We start from the raw sequence: 16,189 nt of genomic DNA, 5'->3' as shown, positions 1-16,189 counted from the left end.
CAGTGTTGACAATGGGCCGTCACAAGTAGAAAAAGATGCTAATGAATCACCGGGAACCAGCACTGTTCAGAGCGCAGACAGTGAGCAAGCAGAAAGAAACTAACACAGGGTGAGGGAAAGACTGAGTAATCACATGACCTCCTGAACCGCGACCACAGTATTACAGAAGGACTTTCTGAATAAAAACATTAACAACTAATCATTCCAGTTAGTTCCGTGACTAATATCAGACTAGATTTTGTGTTCATACATACGCCACTGTTCAAAAACTTGAGGCAAGATTTCTAAAAGCAATCTGTCATGCTCACAAAGGGTGTCACATGAAATGTATAAATGTCATTTCTTTAGATGATAGAAACCCTAATCTAAAAATACACACACACACACACACACACATATATATATATGAATGATACCTTTTCTCAAAACTAGCTCTTCTAGACTCTTTTAACAAGAACTAGACCCGGATTAAATTTGCAGACATTTTTTTTTGTGCTGATTTTGGGGGGAATTTGTGGAATGAAATTTAAACATTGTAAAACGTTCAACAGGGCTGAGAGAACTACACTTTTTTGGCAGATGAAAGCATTATCAAATAAGCCAAAATACTTAATATACAAACAGACAAAGGCCAGGAATGTTTGGATTTCCACAGAATTGGAACACCCGTTATTAAAGGTTTTTCTGTGGCATTTTGTTAATGCAGAGTCCATTTGGGCCAAAGTTTAATCAAAGAGTGATTTTAGTGGATGTATGAAGTCATGAACTGAGAAATCAAAATTTCCTTGATGTTTTGACATATTAGCGGTCATTGTACTATACAAACATCCTGTAAGTTTCAGAACTCAAAACTTTCTTGTTAGTCTAAAAACAGCATATATTGAAGCCAATCTGCCAAAACGACAGCTTGTGGGATGTGCCACTTTATGACGTAATAGTGTGGCTAAACCCCACCTCCAAAGAAGATCAATGCCTGCTTCTACATCACTGCTTGTTTAGGCCCGCCCACCAATTTGCACATGTAGTGTTAATAACGAGAGAAGCAAACACAGGTCTACACAGAAACCAAACGATAAAAGATGCTCCAAAAACAACAAGATGTCCTTCTGATCTCAACATTAGAAAAGAGCAGATGCAGTTTCAGATCGCGTCAGTAAGAACTTGGTCCTTTGTTGACTTAATTTTACCATGGATTTGTTTACAAACAAGGCAAAATTAGACACAGGTTTTTCCGAAAGATTGAAACTAAAAGACGATGCTGTGCCAAATATATTGGATCCGAAAGTAATATCGCACCACACAAGTGTGAGTAACTTTTTATTACGTGTTCACTATTGCTTTTGATATGTACTGAGTATTTATGCGTTTTTAATCTAAATCACAGCGTCCATCTATGAAGGATGTAGGCTGTCAAACTTACACAACTGTTAGCCAATCATTGCAGAGGGGCGTTTATTTCTACAATCCCCCACTCTTATTCAAACAGAGTGTTCCGATGAGAGTCAAAATAGGACAGAAAATACTTGTAAATGATGATGTTTTTGGATGTAAAAATCTTGATAACCTTGTAAGTGGCCATCAGAGAACAATACAAAATTAGGATAAAACAGAATAGATTTTGACTTAATTTTAAAAAGTTTATCAACTGTTTTATCTTTTAAAACTTAAAAGCTATTTTTCTTTAAAATGTTCAAACTTGTTTTGGTATTTTATCATGTGAAATAACATTCATACATACAGTATTCAAGTGCGACTTGTGTGTTTACTTGATTTTTTTTTTCATTTGCAACTTTAAAAATCTTTCAAAACGTTACACTTTTTAAAATGTGTTTGTGCTATTTCTCTTGAAAAATATTACAATTAATTTTATATTTTATCTAATGCGATAATATGCATAGATATTTATGTTGATTGTTGATTTTGAACCGTTTTCCTGTCACTTTATAATTTGCATCTTAATTATTTTAAACCTAAAAGTTTAACTTTAAAAGTGTGCTTGTGCTGTATTTCTTTTAAAACATTACACTTGATTTGATATTTTATCTAATGCAATAACATTCATTAATATTTACATGACTTAAGTGACTAAATACATTTTGTTTTGATTTTAAACAGGTTATCTTTTGTTTTGTCATTGGCAACTTCAAAAAAACAAAACTTTAAAACCTTAAAAATTCAAAAGTTTAAAAGTGTGCTTGTTCTATATTTCATAAAAAATATTACAGTTGTTTAAATGGTTTCTATAATGCAATAACATTTATACATATTTACAAGTGACTTACATGCCTGAAAACATTTTGTCTTGATTTTGAACAGTTTAACTGTTTTCATATAATTTGCAACTTTAAAAAAATATATAATTTAAATATTTCACTTCAAAAGTATGCTTGTGCTATGAAACCAAAGTAGTGGCATTCATATATAAATAGAATTTCTAAATGCTTTTTTACTTAATTTTTTACATTTACTCGTTCATTTCAAACTTAACAATGTCTAACATGCTTGTGTTATTCTTCTTTCAAATTAATGATACTCTGTGTGATATTTTGTATTTACTGGTGTTCAGGCGTGACTTAAGTGTCCAAATAATTTTTGGGGCCACTGTACAAAGCACACCGACAAAATTAAGAACAGAAAAGTCAGTCAAACCCTACACATCCACACCCCATTGCTCCACCCGAGCTCTTGGCATTAGCTCCCTGAGGTGTGCAGCGAGTGAACACCCCATCTTCCCCTCAGATTATAATGTAACCACCACCTTGCGCTTTTGTGCAGAAGGAACGCTGCTCCAAGTAAGCCCTTTTCTCAGCTCCTGCTGAAGCTGGAGGGGGGGGGGCTGGCTGTGGTGTGGCCTTTGGCACTGAACATTTCTGGACTCTTGTCACGAAAGGTTAAGCTCCTCTGCTCCTTTGTGAAGGCTGCCATTCAAGCGCCTGGGCTTTCTGGCGAGACGCCCTCCCGATAGCGCTCTGTTAACACACTCATTCACACATTCACACCCACGGCTCGAATCTGCACTCACATTAGTGTTACCACAACAAAGTATTTACTCAAAACTTGCACAAACGCACTTCACATGCTCTCTACTTTGGTACCGCACACACACACGCGCTCCCACACACCTGCACCTGGACAGTGAATGAGGCAGTGGCAGGAAGCCAGGATAGCAGCTCTGTGTAATTACTGCACATTTGGTCTCCCCTTCCCTTTCTCCTCTGTTTGCCATCCACGCCATTTATCCACTTAGCTTAACCAGTCATTAACCTGGCATTAATCGCACCGTCCCATATCTCTCTATTTATTCATTCACACTCGGCCCACACCCAACCGTCATGGCATTGTCTGGCCTGACGGATCAGGCCTGTCCCTTGGTCCTCCGGTTGGATTTTGTGTGAGAAGATCGTGTTTTTGTCTGCTTATCAGTCTATCAGAGGCTTTGTCATCCTGTCAGAGAGATGGAAGGAAGGACATTGGGTTAAATAGACAACATAAAAGTGCCTTTTATGGGGTCGCAGGTGATTGCCATGATACATCAGCAATTATATGCTTGGTTGTGCACAGGAAGTGGCAGGTTTCTGCCCTTCATGATAATATAATATATGTCTGTGAAGACCTCTGAAGCCCTCTTGCTCAACATGACATGAAGTCCTCTTGAGATCCCAGTTGTATTTGATCAACTGCTGTTTGTCTGGATATCAGCCGACTGTGGATGCAGTCAGGAGGTTATAATGTACAGTCCAATAAGTGTTGAATGAAAGGTTTGAATGTGTTGCTATCCAGTATTGGGGAGTTGCTATCTTCCCACAATTAAGGACGTTACTACATAGACTAACTTGTATTAGTAGCATGACAGTTTGCCACTATTACAGGAAAAGTTTTTACATCAAGTTGCATGTGCAACTTTACAGCAGAGTGATGGAATAATAAGGTCCTCGTATATAATGTCCAGTTCATTGTAGAGAATCAGTTCAAAACAAGATTCGATCCCTTGTTGAGTCCTTGTACAGAAGTCCATTCACTGTGCGTTTGACTGCTTAATTGGCTGTATGTCACGTCACAATTTTTTTAAGTGTTTTTGGTTTTATTAGTATTGAGTCTGTTCAATTCAATGATTATCCTGATGTTGTTAGATAAATTTGGAATATATCAAATAATATACACATTGCCAATCAAGTTTGGGGTCAGTAAGATTTTTGGTAAGGTTTTTAAACCCTAGCTTGCAGATTGGGAAGCCACAGTTTCAAAGTAGCTTCAGCACACTGGTACTGTCACATCATTGGACCTTCATTCTGTCATGTGACCAACACACAAACTCACAAGAAGAGAGGCCTGACAAGAACAGGAGGTTGACGTTTAGGTGTCTCTTTGCTCTCTAATGGGCCCCATAATAAAAAGGGGGTTTTCCAGCAATCAAGCCCTCAAGCTATATCAGCCCTTGAGTCATGGGTGGGAAACATGTCACAGCAATTACAGCACCATTAGGACACAGGGTTTAACAGCCGCAGTGTGAATAGAAATATTTTTCCACAGGTAAAAGGATTGCTTTTAATGGGGTATAAGTGTCGCAGATGCTTTTTGGTACTAGTTTTTATATATATTTAACGTTTACAAGTGTTTTTATTTTTTAAACATCATTCAGCAGGCAGAGATGGTGGTCGTGAAAGCAGCATCATATAAAAGCAAAGAATTTTAGTTAACAATGTCACTGCAGAAATACCAGCTCTTATTTATTAATAATAATTGTCATCATATTTTTTTAAATGTCTCTCTTCTTCAATTCACGAAAGAATATACAATAAAGGCCAATTCACACCAAGAAGTATAAAAATAATGATGTTTATAGTTGCGTAAACATAAGCATATGCTGCAGTTTTTGGTATAATAAGAAATAAAGTATTAGAATAATCCGGTCTTGTGATCTTAAAGTGGCTGTGATCATGAGGGGACCTGCTCTTATGTAGAATAAAACAGCTTTTACTCTGCCACTGATCTGACTGATGTTTAGTCAAAAATATTGTACATTTCTTTAGATTCAAACTGTTTGACTTAGTCCACCTTTATGAAAATAAAGTTTGAATGGCTCAGTATAAATCATTGGCATGTTTTCTGGCAAAATTTGCTTTGCATCAAAAAACAAATGAAGACTGAGGATGAATTAATCAATGCTAACTTTGAATCCATCATTTTCAACAGAAACCCGGTATGGATCTAGCAGATACCTACATCACCTTTGTACGACAGAATCAGGATATTCTGCGAGACCGTGTGAACGACGAGATGTACACTGAAAAGATATTTGATGTAAGTTCCCGGCAGTCACAGAACACACTATAAATGAGATTCAGTTTCGCCCAACTGCTTTCAGACACCATAGATACAGAAATGTTTCATTATAAGTCTAAAGATCAATGCAAAGCCAGCAGAATTACTTCAAGCAAGTCATGAATGGACATTCCAATATTGCATTCTATTCCTTTTTTAATCGGTCTCGGTTCTTTTCCAACTGCGTTCCCACCCCATTTCCTCAGCTGTGGGAATTGTAAATCCAAGGCCAATGGAGGTGAGAAGGGTGGTAAAGTTTTTGTAGGAAGAGGCAATGAGGCCTCACCAAGAGCACTCATCAGCCTACTGTGACCACTTCCAGTGCCTGAGCACTCACCCGGAATGCCTGTTGACCTGTTTACTCTCAAACAACATTGAGAGAGAGGTAGAAGGCGCAAATGCATACGTCTCGCTCCTTAATTTTGTTTAGAACACACTGCTCATACTTCCAATCTGCTTTCAGAGACACCAGATCTATATAACGGCGCAAACACTCAAGAGGTTGTACACACAACCCTCCCACCCCTATAAATCCTGAGCAGATTGCCTTCGAAAATGTCCTATTCCAAGCCAGATTGGGGAGAAGCAGTGTTTGATGTCTTCTCTTGATTTATTAGACCTTTGCTGAGGCTGCCGATGAAGACAGGCAGGCGGGATAGAGGTGCCGTGCACACCAGCCGCCCCTAATGTGTGTCACACGCACCCAGTCATGCCCCAAGAGCAAGCCGAGAGAAGGGCCGCCGTGTGTCACCGCAGAAACTTCCTCATCAAGGAGCCTGTGTGTGCGGTGGTGCATCTCAAGTCTTAAGAATCCATCTGTTTCAAAACATTTAATCTAACTTGTATCTCTGGACAACTAAAGGTTTGGACGTGAATATATTTGAGTGTTTCTTCTTAAGGACGAGCTGCTGCACCATTCAGTGTTGTGTTGTGAAGACACTCAAGGAAATAAGAAAATCAGTCTCCGCATGCCCTTGCAGGCTGTGGTCTGTTTGTCCAGGGCGCTAAATCACTGTGATTAGCGGAGCGATGTTTTTTGCACGGTGAGGGGCCGCGGCCCTCAGCCTGGTCACAGGTGTGGAGGCTGCCCTCCCCTGACTCCCTAATGAACCAGACAAGTGGACACCTACGCGTGTAATTACCAACGGAGATTCGTCTGATATGAAGAAATGCCTTGCCATTCTTTCACCTCCAACAATTAGAGCACAGTCATCTGTTTCCCAACCAGCCTAAGTGCTTTAATTAAGTGGCGTCTCATCTTTCCGTTTTGCCTGCTTTTTGTTAACGGCTGGAGCGGACTTTGGTGATTGTTCGAGTGCTGTTTGGATTCATTTACGCTCCCGTCACAAATTTGGACGTGTTAAGGTAAAGCCTGACTTTAAATTACATGGGAAGCTCAATAAAAATGGGTCTAAGTGTTGTATTTCAGCAATAAACATGAATCTGTCATCATGCACTTGTGCGTTTGCATGAAATCATATTGTAAGCACCTGCTGCACAATAAAATCTCAGTCTCTTTAAGTTTTTGACGATGTGAGCTAATGATTTCAAAAATGAAATTACCAGGCTGAATGCAAACACAAGCTGGTTCTCGCGCAAAACCGATTCACAGTCTGAACACCGCTGATTAAAGAACCGGCTTCATTCGTAGAAAAGACCAGTAATTATTTAAGGTGTCCCCGTGTGAAGTAATATGTGATCTAAAGGTGTAAGGTGACCCCTTTATATGCAGATTCAAGTGTTAGCTCTGTAATTAGTAGGTTTGGTATCTTTAAGTTTGTTATTATGTGCAAACACGACCTCAGATGATACTTGGGGCACGAGAAGATACTTCTTGTAAGTTCAGTAATGACAAATTAGGTAATGAATATTTAATACGCTGAATAGGTAGCCAACGGTTTCTTGCAGGTTCTTTGCTAAAAAAATTTTTTATGTGAAGCTTGAGTTTTAAAAGAAATAATTTTTTAGGACTGCAAAATACAGAGCACGGATGTGAAATTCATGCACCATGTATCTTTTTATTTACTTAAAATACTGAGGGTTTTTTGCATCACATTTATATCCCCACCAAGGTTTATCTCTGTCTTTCTTTCATGCACAGCAATGGTACTGCTCTTTGATGAAGGCGGTGTGCGCCTGGCTGACGGACAGACTCGACCAGCAGCTGCATGTTTACCAACTCAAAACTCTCATCAAGATTGTCAAGGTAAAAAAAAGAATACAGCGTGAAGTTTTTGTTCGAAACTCTGTTGATGCTAACTGACCGTGACAAGAGTGTTAAGTTCAGCTTGGCTGCACAACGAATCCCATTACCATGAGAATGAGAGATTAATTAGTACACAAGTGCCATTTCAGGCGAATCCTGATGTATGAGAAGTCAAAAAGTAAAATTTACGTGTCCTTAAACTACTTAATTGTTCTCCATGCTTGTTTTCGCTCTTTATTTTTGTCATACAGAAGTCGTACCGTGACTTCAGGCTGCAGGGCGTGTTGGACACCACATTGAACAACAAGACCTACGAGACCGTTTACAACCGGCTCACTATCGAGGAAACCACGGCGGCTGTGTCGGCCACAGACGGTCTGCAGGGCATTACCATGAGGGACAGCGATGAAGAGGAGGGTTAACATCCCATCTACTGGACAGTCATAAACTTGAAATGAAGAGGTCTGATTCCAGCTCTTCTGATTGGAGATCACACTTCATGCTCACTAGCCAGTGTTGCACTGCCCTCTTGTCTAAGCCGATGTCACCATGCTTGTATAAAACTATCATTGGCCACTTTACAGACAGCTAAAGTGTCTCTGTCGTTCTGTATTTGATGTGCAGTGATATGGTGGCTCATCACAAGGCAAGCTCGAATAGCGGGAAGTACTTGTAGGCACAAAATTCCCCACAAAGAACCAGGCGATGATTTGTAAGTGTATCATGGACACTTTGTACCGCAGTGAAAACTATAAATACAGAGCGTGAGGGAAGTAGCGTCTGCTTATATGCTTTTTTTTTTCTTTTTCTTGCATCAGCTTCAGATCCTCAGGCCAAAGCTCCATATATGATGGATGAAATGCTAGTTGTTCACTGTAGTAAAGTCGTGACACTGTTCCACTCAATAGCTATGAATTCAGATCCTTCTGCTGAAATAACCGCAGAGTGTGTCATGTATAGTAGGCTGTCGATGTCCAACTATGTTTCAGATGAAAGAAAATGTCACTGGATTTTAATGAGCTGTAAATTTATAGTCTTTGTGCACCTGAGATTGCCCAGGTGTCTTTAAGTGTTAGGCTACAATAAAAGTGTTTTTAATGTCACTTCTCTGGTCTTTTTTGTTTTGCATGAAATTATATGACACACATAAAAGCTAAGTAGCCTCGAAATGAAACATTTAAAAATGTATTTAAAAAACATAAAGCTTTTTAAGGGACATAAAAAAAGTGTATTATTTTTTATATTTACGTTATACATTTGAAAAAAAATTAAAAACTTTAAATGCAATTTTAGTTTGTTTATTCAATCATTAAACATTTATAAATGCTTGAATGTGATCTCCTTGCATATTCAACATTTGATTTTATTTAGATATCGTTTCAGCCACTATTAAAAGTTAGGCCAATTTACTGGTCTCGGGTCTCAAACCCATTTAGTGTGCGGTTTACTACATGTTCTTTTCGGCATCACCTTAAATGGCCCGTTTCTTTGTTGTGCATTATATTAAACAAACAAATCAGAAAGAAAGAAATGGAATTCTATTCATAGGAATCTATTACAAGAATAGCTTACTACAGTCCTGTTCATTCTAGACGTCTACACTAAACAAGACGGGTCACGAGTTAACATAATTAGTAAATTCTAGTTTTGCTAAATAAAACGTCGAATGAAATATAAAAATGGACTGTTTAAGCTAAAGTATGAAACATTTAGCTACCTAGTGTAACGGTTTTCACTTGCTGTTTGAGTCGGGTACATAAGACGTTTTATTTAAACTGCATTTAAAATGATTTCAGCTTTAAATGTAGTGTTATGGTCGGGGTGGGGGGGTGAATAAAGATAATGGGATTAAATAAATGCTTTTATTATTATTATTTTCCAAATATGAGATTAAAAATGTCTAGTCTTCACTGTCAGAAATCGCGACTGTGAGGTAGGCTATGTATTACAATCATAACTATTGCATTTCTTACTGAAATTAACTTTGCACTAAATGCAACGAACAAATTAAATGCATATCATAATTATTTACCGTAATATCAAATAACTAATAATTTGACTTTCAATAAAAATTTAACTCTCTCAAAATGAGTTAAACCGAGTTTTATCGACACACATAGCCTATATATTTCTCATTTTCAGATTACTGCTTGATTGAACGTATTTTTGTATTTAATAAGGGTGACGAAAAAAACATTACAAACGTTAAGCAAAACGAAACAAACAATAAGAGGCATTTGTGCCGTGATATGATTACAGAGGATTTCTTTTCTCGTTTCGCCTTCGCCCATCTGAAGAAATCTGAGGAGCAGCACATGACAACGGTGAGGCGCCTGCTTATTATGTGAAAAAAAGCTCAAATTGCTAGTTATTCGACACCCACAATTGAACAGCACTCAAAATTAGCAATGTTCTAAAGTCGCCCTGAAAAAAAACATTTTAGCGCATTTATTTTACCGCCGAGCGTCAATAGCCATTGTATAAAAACTGTATTATGTAGGCCTAGCCTATATTTGAGAATAAATAGGCCTACTAATAAACATAAAATATTTCAAAGCCACGACTTGTCATCGACGAACTCATTTTGCATTTATATGTTACCTTTAAACAGAATAATCCTTCACGAAAAATGTCTTCGCATCAAATGAGTGTCAAATGGGTTTCACACCGAGCTTCCGCTTCTGATCTCTCCTTGTGCGCGCGGAGTGACTGTAGCGCGCGCCTCTCTCACTCTCTCTCGTGGCATGATCTCAGCTCTTTGGAGGCGTTTTGCTGTTAATACCTCTCGTTTGGCGCACAATTCCCAGATGAATGTCCTCACGAGTTAGCGTTTGGAAACGAAGGTCGTCTGATGCGAAATTTCGCTTTTTATAATCCTTTTTTCCTGTGCGTGTGAGGTGGCGCGCGATGGCAAAACTATATGGTCGCGTGAAGTTTCACTAATGAGACGCAAAAGCATAACAAATAATTATTTCTTATAATTTACATTAAATTGTTTGTACACACAATAGGGGAACACTCTGTGAATTCACTGTAAGCTCAATCAGATAACAGCTGCTGTTAGAATCAGCGCTTAAACACTGGAGACTGTTGTGACACGAACACCAACAGTTTAACCAATTAAACATTAACTACAGGGGGACAACTACGATCATACATGACCAACAGCCCCCTGAGGTCACATTATAAGACTTCATATAAAAATAGAAATGAACAGAACAATATACACTCTCCTAAATTTACTTCAACAGGCTACAGTTGGCTATTAGCCTATATGTTATTCGTTTCGATTTTTATCATTAGCCTTTTATTATTAATTATTCCTATCTAATATAGTCTGTCCTATATATTTTCCTATATATTTTCTATTTTTTGTTACATTTAAATATAGTTTAACAAGTAAATGTAATTACCACAACATATTGCAATGTGAAAGAAAATTGTCATGTTTTTTTCTGCTAGTATAACAAATCACAGTTTTATGGTTTCTAACAACAGTTTAGGAAAACGTTGTAGATTTGAAAAGTAATTTACATCTGATAAATATGAAATTATTACATCCAGAAAACACTGACGTTTAAACAAAATCGCCAAATCCAAATATCGTGTCCGTTCAGTGTTAATCATTCTTAATATGCGTTCGCTTTAATTCAGACAAAACATTTGTTTAATAAATAAATTAACAAAAAGTAAACATGTCCTGAATAAAGTATATGTTATTATAATATCGCCTTCCAGTCCAAAAAAAAAAAAACAGTGAATGCGGTTTCAATTCATGTAATTCGGGAGTTTTCATATGTCAGATGTTGACAAACATGATGCATGCGCGCGCCTGTCATCTTGTGCGAAGTAATGATGTCACAGCGCGGCGAGAGGGGACCGGAGATTCGCCCAGCGCTTTACAGTGCTAATAAAGAGCACCTTCTTGAGTTAGTCACCCACAGCAGTGTGTAGGACAAGTACAGGGAGAGAGAGAGGAAGAGAGAGAAAGCCGCTGTAGTGACTGATATAACTAAATCGAGCATCTGGGCTGCTTTGCGTGTCTTTGACGTGCGCGCGTGGTGAGCCCTGAGTTACGCTATTGACAAAACACTCTTTATTGAGCAATCCGGGGCGGACATAAATGCTGATTGTCCGCAATTGACAAGCAGCGGAGCAGCCGGGGGGCCTTGCGCTTGATGATGTCTTTCCTCGCGGGTCACTGAGAGGAATCAAACTTATCTACAAAAGGAGGACACGGGGACAGGTGCTGCGCTCGAGTCATGGACAGCGCACTGTACCACTCACCGGGAATATTCGGCGCCCCTTCGGCTTCGACGGGAGGAAGCATGATCGCGAGCTCCAAACCTCTCGCGTTTTCGATTGAAAGGATTATGGCCAGGACGCCCGAGCCAAAGTCGATACCGTTCCCGAACTTGTTCCACGCTCCCGCGGGGAAAGCGGATCCCAAGCAGTCTCCCGCGCCGCTGCACTGCATGATCCCCCTCGTGCCGCTCGCCTGCGAGCCGCCTCATAAACTTCACGTCAATGGATTAGACCACGCTGACGCGGTTTCCTACAACGCGAACGAGCTGCTGAGCATCGGGTTGAATTACAAGAACGAGCAGCAAGACGCGACCCCGGCCATCGGACAGTACAAACTCTTTCGGCCGCGCGTGGTCAACCAGTCGTCGTTCCACGGCATGGGCGCCGCCGTCTGTTACCTGAACTGCGGGGAAAGCGCGTGTCCGCCTCACGCAGGTCTGATGAACCTGCACCCCATGGCGTCGTATCTCCTCAACGCGCCGCTGCACGCGCGCCAGAAGAGCCTGTTCTCCTCGGAGAAGAGCAAACCGGGCGCCTCTGCGGACAGGTGTCCCCCTCCCGGCGTGTCTTTTAAGGAGCTTTCTCACTCTCACCTGCACCATTACATGAAGGAGAGCGCGCACATCTTGTCGGAGAAGTTGTTCAAGAACTCCGTGGCCAAATTAAACAGCGGCTCTGCTCAAACCAAACCAAAGGTGTTCACCTGTGAAGTTTGTGGCAAGGTGAGACAAGCGAGATCGATCTTCTAGTTTGGCACAGATTGCATCCTCTTTTTTTAACACAATTTGTAATTTTCAGGTGTTCAACGCGCACTATAATTTAACGCGTCACATGCCGGTTCACACGGGCGCCAGACCGTTTGTCTGTAAAGTGTGCGGCAAAGGATTCAGACAAGCGAGCACTCTGTGTCGCCATAAAATCATCCACACTCAGGTAACCATGTGCATGATTTTACAAATAACATTTAAAATCATACTAGGCTACTGCTGCCGGTGTATCTGACATCAATTTATTCACCTACCCTCAATAAGCTGTAGGTGTAGAAACAATTTTCATTTGCTGAAAATGTTTCACAATTATCCTACAAAGAAGCATTGCACTAAATGTGAAATTGCGAAGGAGAAAAAAACTGAAATGGCATTTTCTTGTAAAACATAGCCTACTCTAGTAGCTGTTTTATTTACATCTTTGAAAAATCAGTGTACTGCTAATTTGCAATCTATGTTATGTTTTATGGGTAAATAATCCTACATGTAAATTAAAAATTAAATTAAGAATTAAATTAAATGTATGCATTTAGCAGACGCTTTTATCCAAAGCGACTTACAGTGCATTCAGGCTAACAGTTTTTACTTAACATGTAATAATTGTATTGTTAGTAGTAGTAGTATATAAAAAGATAATTATAGCGTTATTCATTCGTTATGCAATAGGCTATTCAAGTTAAAAAAAAATCATGGAATAAAATGAGGCATTTTGTATTTTCTCTCTCTCTCTATTAGAAGATTTTGCATTTTTTTTTAAATCAGATAATGGTTTAAGATTTAAAAAATGTATGTAAAAATAATGATATAATAACCGAAAAACTTGCAAGCATTTTATTATGAATAATAATAATACAAATAATTATCAACAACAACAACATCAAATTATAATAATAATGAAATATCATGTCGGACTCATTTCCGTTTATCAGTATATTGTAGGCTAGCAGTAATGAACCAGTTTATCATGATATCATATAAATATCTCGTGAAAGTAAAACATTTTTCAGTCAGTCTTTAGTTTTATTGTGCGCCATAACGTTTCTTGTGTTTGCAGGAAAAACCGCATAAATGCAACCAATGTGGCAAAGCTTTCAACCGAAGCTCAACCCTCAACACTCACACACGAATCCACGCGGGATACAAACCCTTCATCTGTGAATTCTGCGGCAAAGGATTTCATCAGAAAGGTAGTTGTTCTGAAGTGCATTTTCTATTTATCGTGTAATCATATTTAAACATGCAATTGATTTAATATTTGATTTAATATGTATTGTTTTGTTTTTTTTGTTAGTTTTTTTTTTTTTTATTGGATTCTCACATATAGTGTTTTGTTTTCAAGGAAACTACAAGAACCACAAACTGACCCACAGCGGAGAAAAACAGTTCAAGTGCAATATCTGCAACAAAGCTTTCCACCAGGTGTACAACCTCACGTTTCACATGCACACGCACAACGACAAGAAGCCTTTCACCTGTCCGACATGCGGCAAGGGTTTCTGCAGGAACTTTGATCTTAAGAAACACATTAGGAAACTGCACGACATTTCCCCAGGACCCCGCTCTCCATCGACACCCCCCGCGAGCCTGGATGCGCACTGAACCTCCTCTGCGTCCCGCGGGAAAATGCTCCGGGAAAAAAAAGAAAATCTAATCGCGCATGCAACGTTTTATTTTTTTAAATTTATTTTTATTATTATTTGTATCATTCTGAGCGACCGTCATCTTTGTTGAAGCTTGTCTGTGGATGGTAAACTATTACATGATTCTTTTTACTCTCAGGGTAACGACAGTCTTATTTATTTGAAACTGTACTGTTGTCATTAACTTATAGAGAGTAATTAAACCCGTATATGAAACATTAATTCTCGTGACCGCTGTGTATTTTAAACCCCATTTTATATGTTTATTATTTATACAGTTCTTTGTATTAGCTATACTGTTTGCCAACTGTAAACGTTTTGTTAAATCAATGTGAATATATATGCAAGGTTTGTTGTACATTTCCAATGGCATCTGATCTGTCAAAAAGATTATAAAGCATATGATAAGGGGGCTAGGGAATCAAAATAAATAAAACATATCTTATGCTATATTTTTTTCTCTCTCTCTCTATGAAGACGCGTGTTATAAAGAAGAATGGGAATAATAGATCGTTTCTAAAAAAGACCGACGATAAATTATGCGAACGGAGAGTTTCAGTGTCTTTTCTTGTCAAGCAATATTCATTAAGGTCTGGTTGACCATTTTTAGTTAATTTTAACTAAAACAATTACATAATCAGTATCATAATACTGGTACTCTTTACTGGGACTAACTGAACTGCAGCAGTGTATCTGTAGAGACTGTATTATGAAGAGAGAATGCCCCCTCTAGTGGACACAACTAAAAAGGGAAATATTCTATAAAATATATAGCCTAGTGGTATACAACCGGTCAATTTTAATTTACTGTATGGGAATGCCATTTCAATAATAATGGTACTAAACAGGTGCTGAGAATATTCTGTCAAAACCATGCCAAAGCTCAGGGGCAACGGGTCTGATTTAAAAAGGTTGCTTGTACAATTATTTTATATTTCACCTATTAATTTATTTGTATAAGCTTGTATAAGTGGGGATTTATTGCAGTATAGATGCCAATGATTTGGTTTAATTCTTTTAATAAATAGATCTCGAGGCATGGGCATGGGGTGGGGCCATGAACTACTTCAGCACCACGAGACTGAACAGCTCCCAATATTATATTATCTAAATGCTAAAATATTCCTATTATGTCTGATGTGAGCGACCTGCAAGGCAGCACGGTATCCAAACTCATCTTTGTATTCTTCTTATCCAAATTTTCTGCAAAAATGAACACATTCATATTCAATTCAAATTTTTTGTACGTTTTTGTAAAACTTCAGTTTCTATTATTATCAGGACTCTTATGTTTTTTATACTGTAAGACAACTCCCATCCCAAAAAGAATGATTTAAAAAAAATGTCTTGCGTTTATTTGCGTACTGAATTTTGATTAGTTTAATTTTTGTTCTAATCAATTTCTATTTTCTACTCGGTGTCGTGTTGATTATCGTTCTCACGAGCGTTCAAAACTACTGTAAAAATTGTGTTTACACCGAACAAAGGACAAAAACTTTAAGAATATAAGGGTATATAAAATATAACAAATAAACTGATTTTTTTGGTCTTTGCGCCCGGGCCAAGCTGGTTTCTGATCGGCAAGATGATCTCTTAGCCTGGCCTGTTTAAAATGACCAAAACCCCTGTAAAACCAGCAAGTTAGACCAGTTTTGGTAGGCCAGTTAAAACAACGTTAGTCTGTCTTGAACATATGAGTATTAAGACTCGTCTTATTTGCTTCAGGAACTTTAAATCTAGTCAACATCGCGGGGTATTTTTTTTTTTGAAGTTGAAGAAAGAAGAAACAAACTAAAATGAAAGCGCATATTTTAGCTCATCTCTCCTTGCAACCACAGCATTTATAGCAGCTAAGAAAGAAAGAAAGGAAGGAAGGAAGGGAGGAAGGAAGGGAGGAAAGAATGAAGGAAGGAAGGGGAGGGGCCTGTGTTTCCTCACGCTGACGCTAC

General features: G+C 38.5%; 2 protein-coding genes across 10 annotated transcripts in view; both read left to right on the top strand.

Moving 5' to 3' along the window:
* Window positions 1-8,631, top strand: part of LOC132133802 (calcium-dependent secretion activator 2-like) — a 173,774-nt gene extending 165,143 nt beyond the window's left edge. For all 9 annotated transcript variants that reach the window (XM_059546785.1, XM_059546792.1, XM_059546791.1 and 6 more), the window contains 3 exons: window positions 5,194-5,301; window positions 7,424-7,528; window positions 7,780-8,631. In XM_059546785.1, the coding sequence (XP_059402768.1) occupies window positions 5,194-5,301; window positions 7,424-7,528; window positions 7,780-7,950 (384 nt within the window). In that variant the 3' untranslated portion in view covers window positions 7,951-8,631. The remainder of the gene's footprint in view (window positions 1-5,193; window positions 5,302-7,423; window positions 7,529-7,779) is intronic.
* Window positions 8,632-11,406: 2,775 nt separating this feature from the next.
* fezf1 (FEZ family zinc finger 1) lies at window positions 11,407-14,690 on the top strand. Its single transcript, XM_059545960.1, has 4 exons — window positions 11,407-12,555; window positions 12,632-12,766; window positions 13,655-13,787; window positions 13,940-14,690. The coding sequence occupies exons 1-4, from the start codon at window positions 11,791-11,793 to the stop codon at window positions 14,197-14,199; spliced, it is 1,293 nt and encodes a 430-aa protein (XP_059401943.1). The 5' UTR covers window positions 11,407-11,790; the 3' UTR covers window positions 14,200-14,690.
* Window positions 14,691-16,189: the final 1,499 nt, after the last annotated feature.

Source organism: Carassius carassius, chromosome 50 (assembly GCF_963082965.1).
Source record: "Carassius carassius chromosome 50, fCarCar2.1, whole genome shotgun sequence".
Taxonomy (NCBI): domain Eukaryota; kingdom Metazoa; phylum Chordata; class Actinopteri; order Cypriniformes; family Cyprinidae; genus Carassius; species Carassius carassius.
Note: the sequence above shows the minus strand (reverse complement) of the source record. Positions and strands in the feature narration are given on the sequence as shown.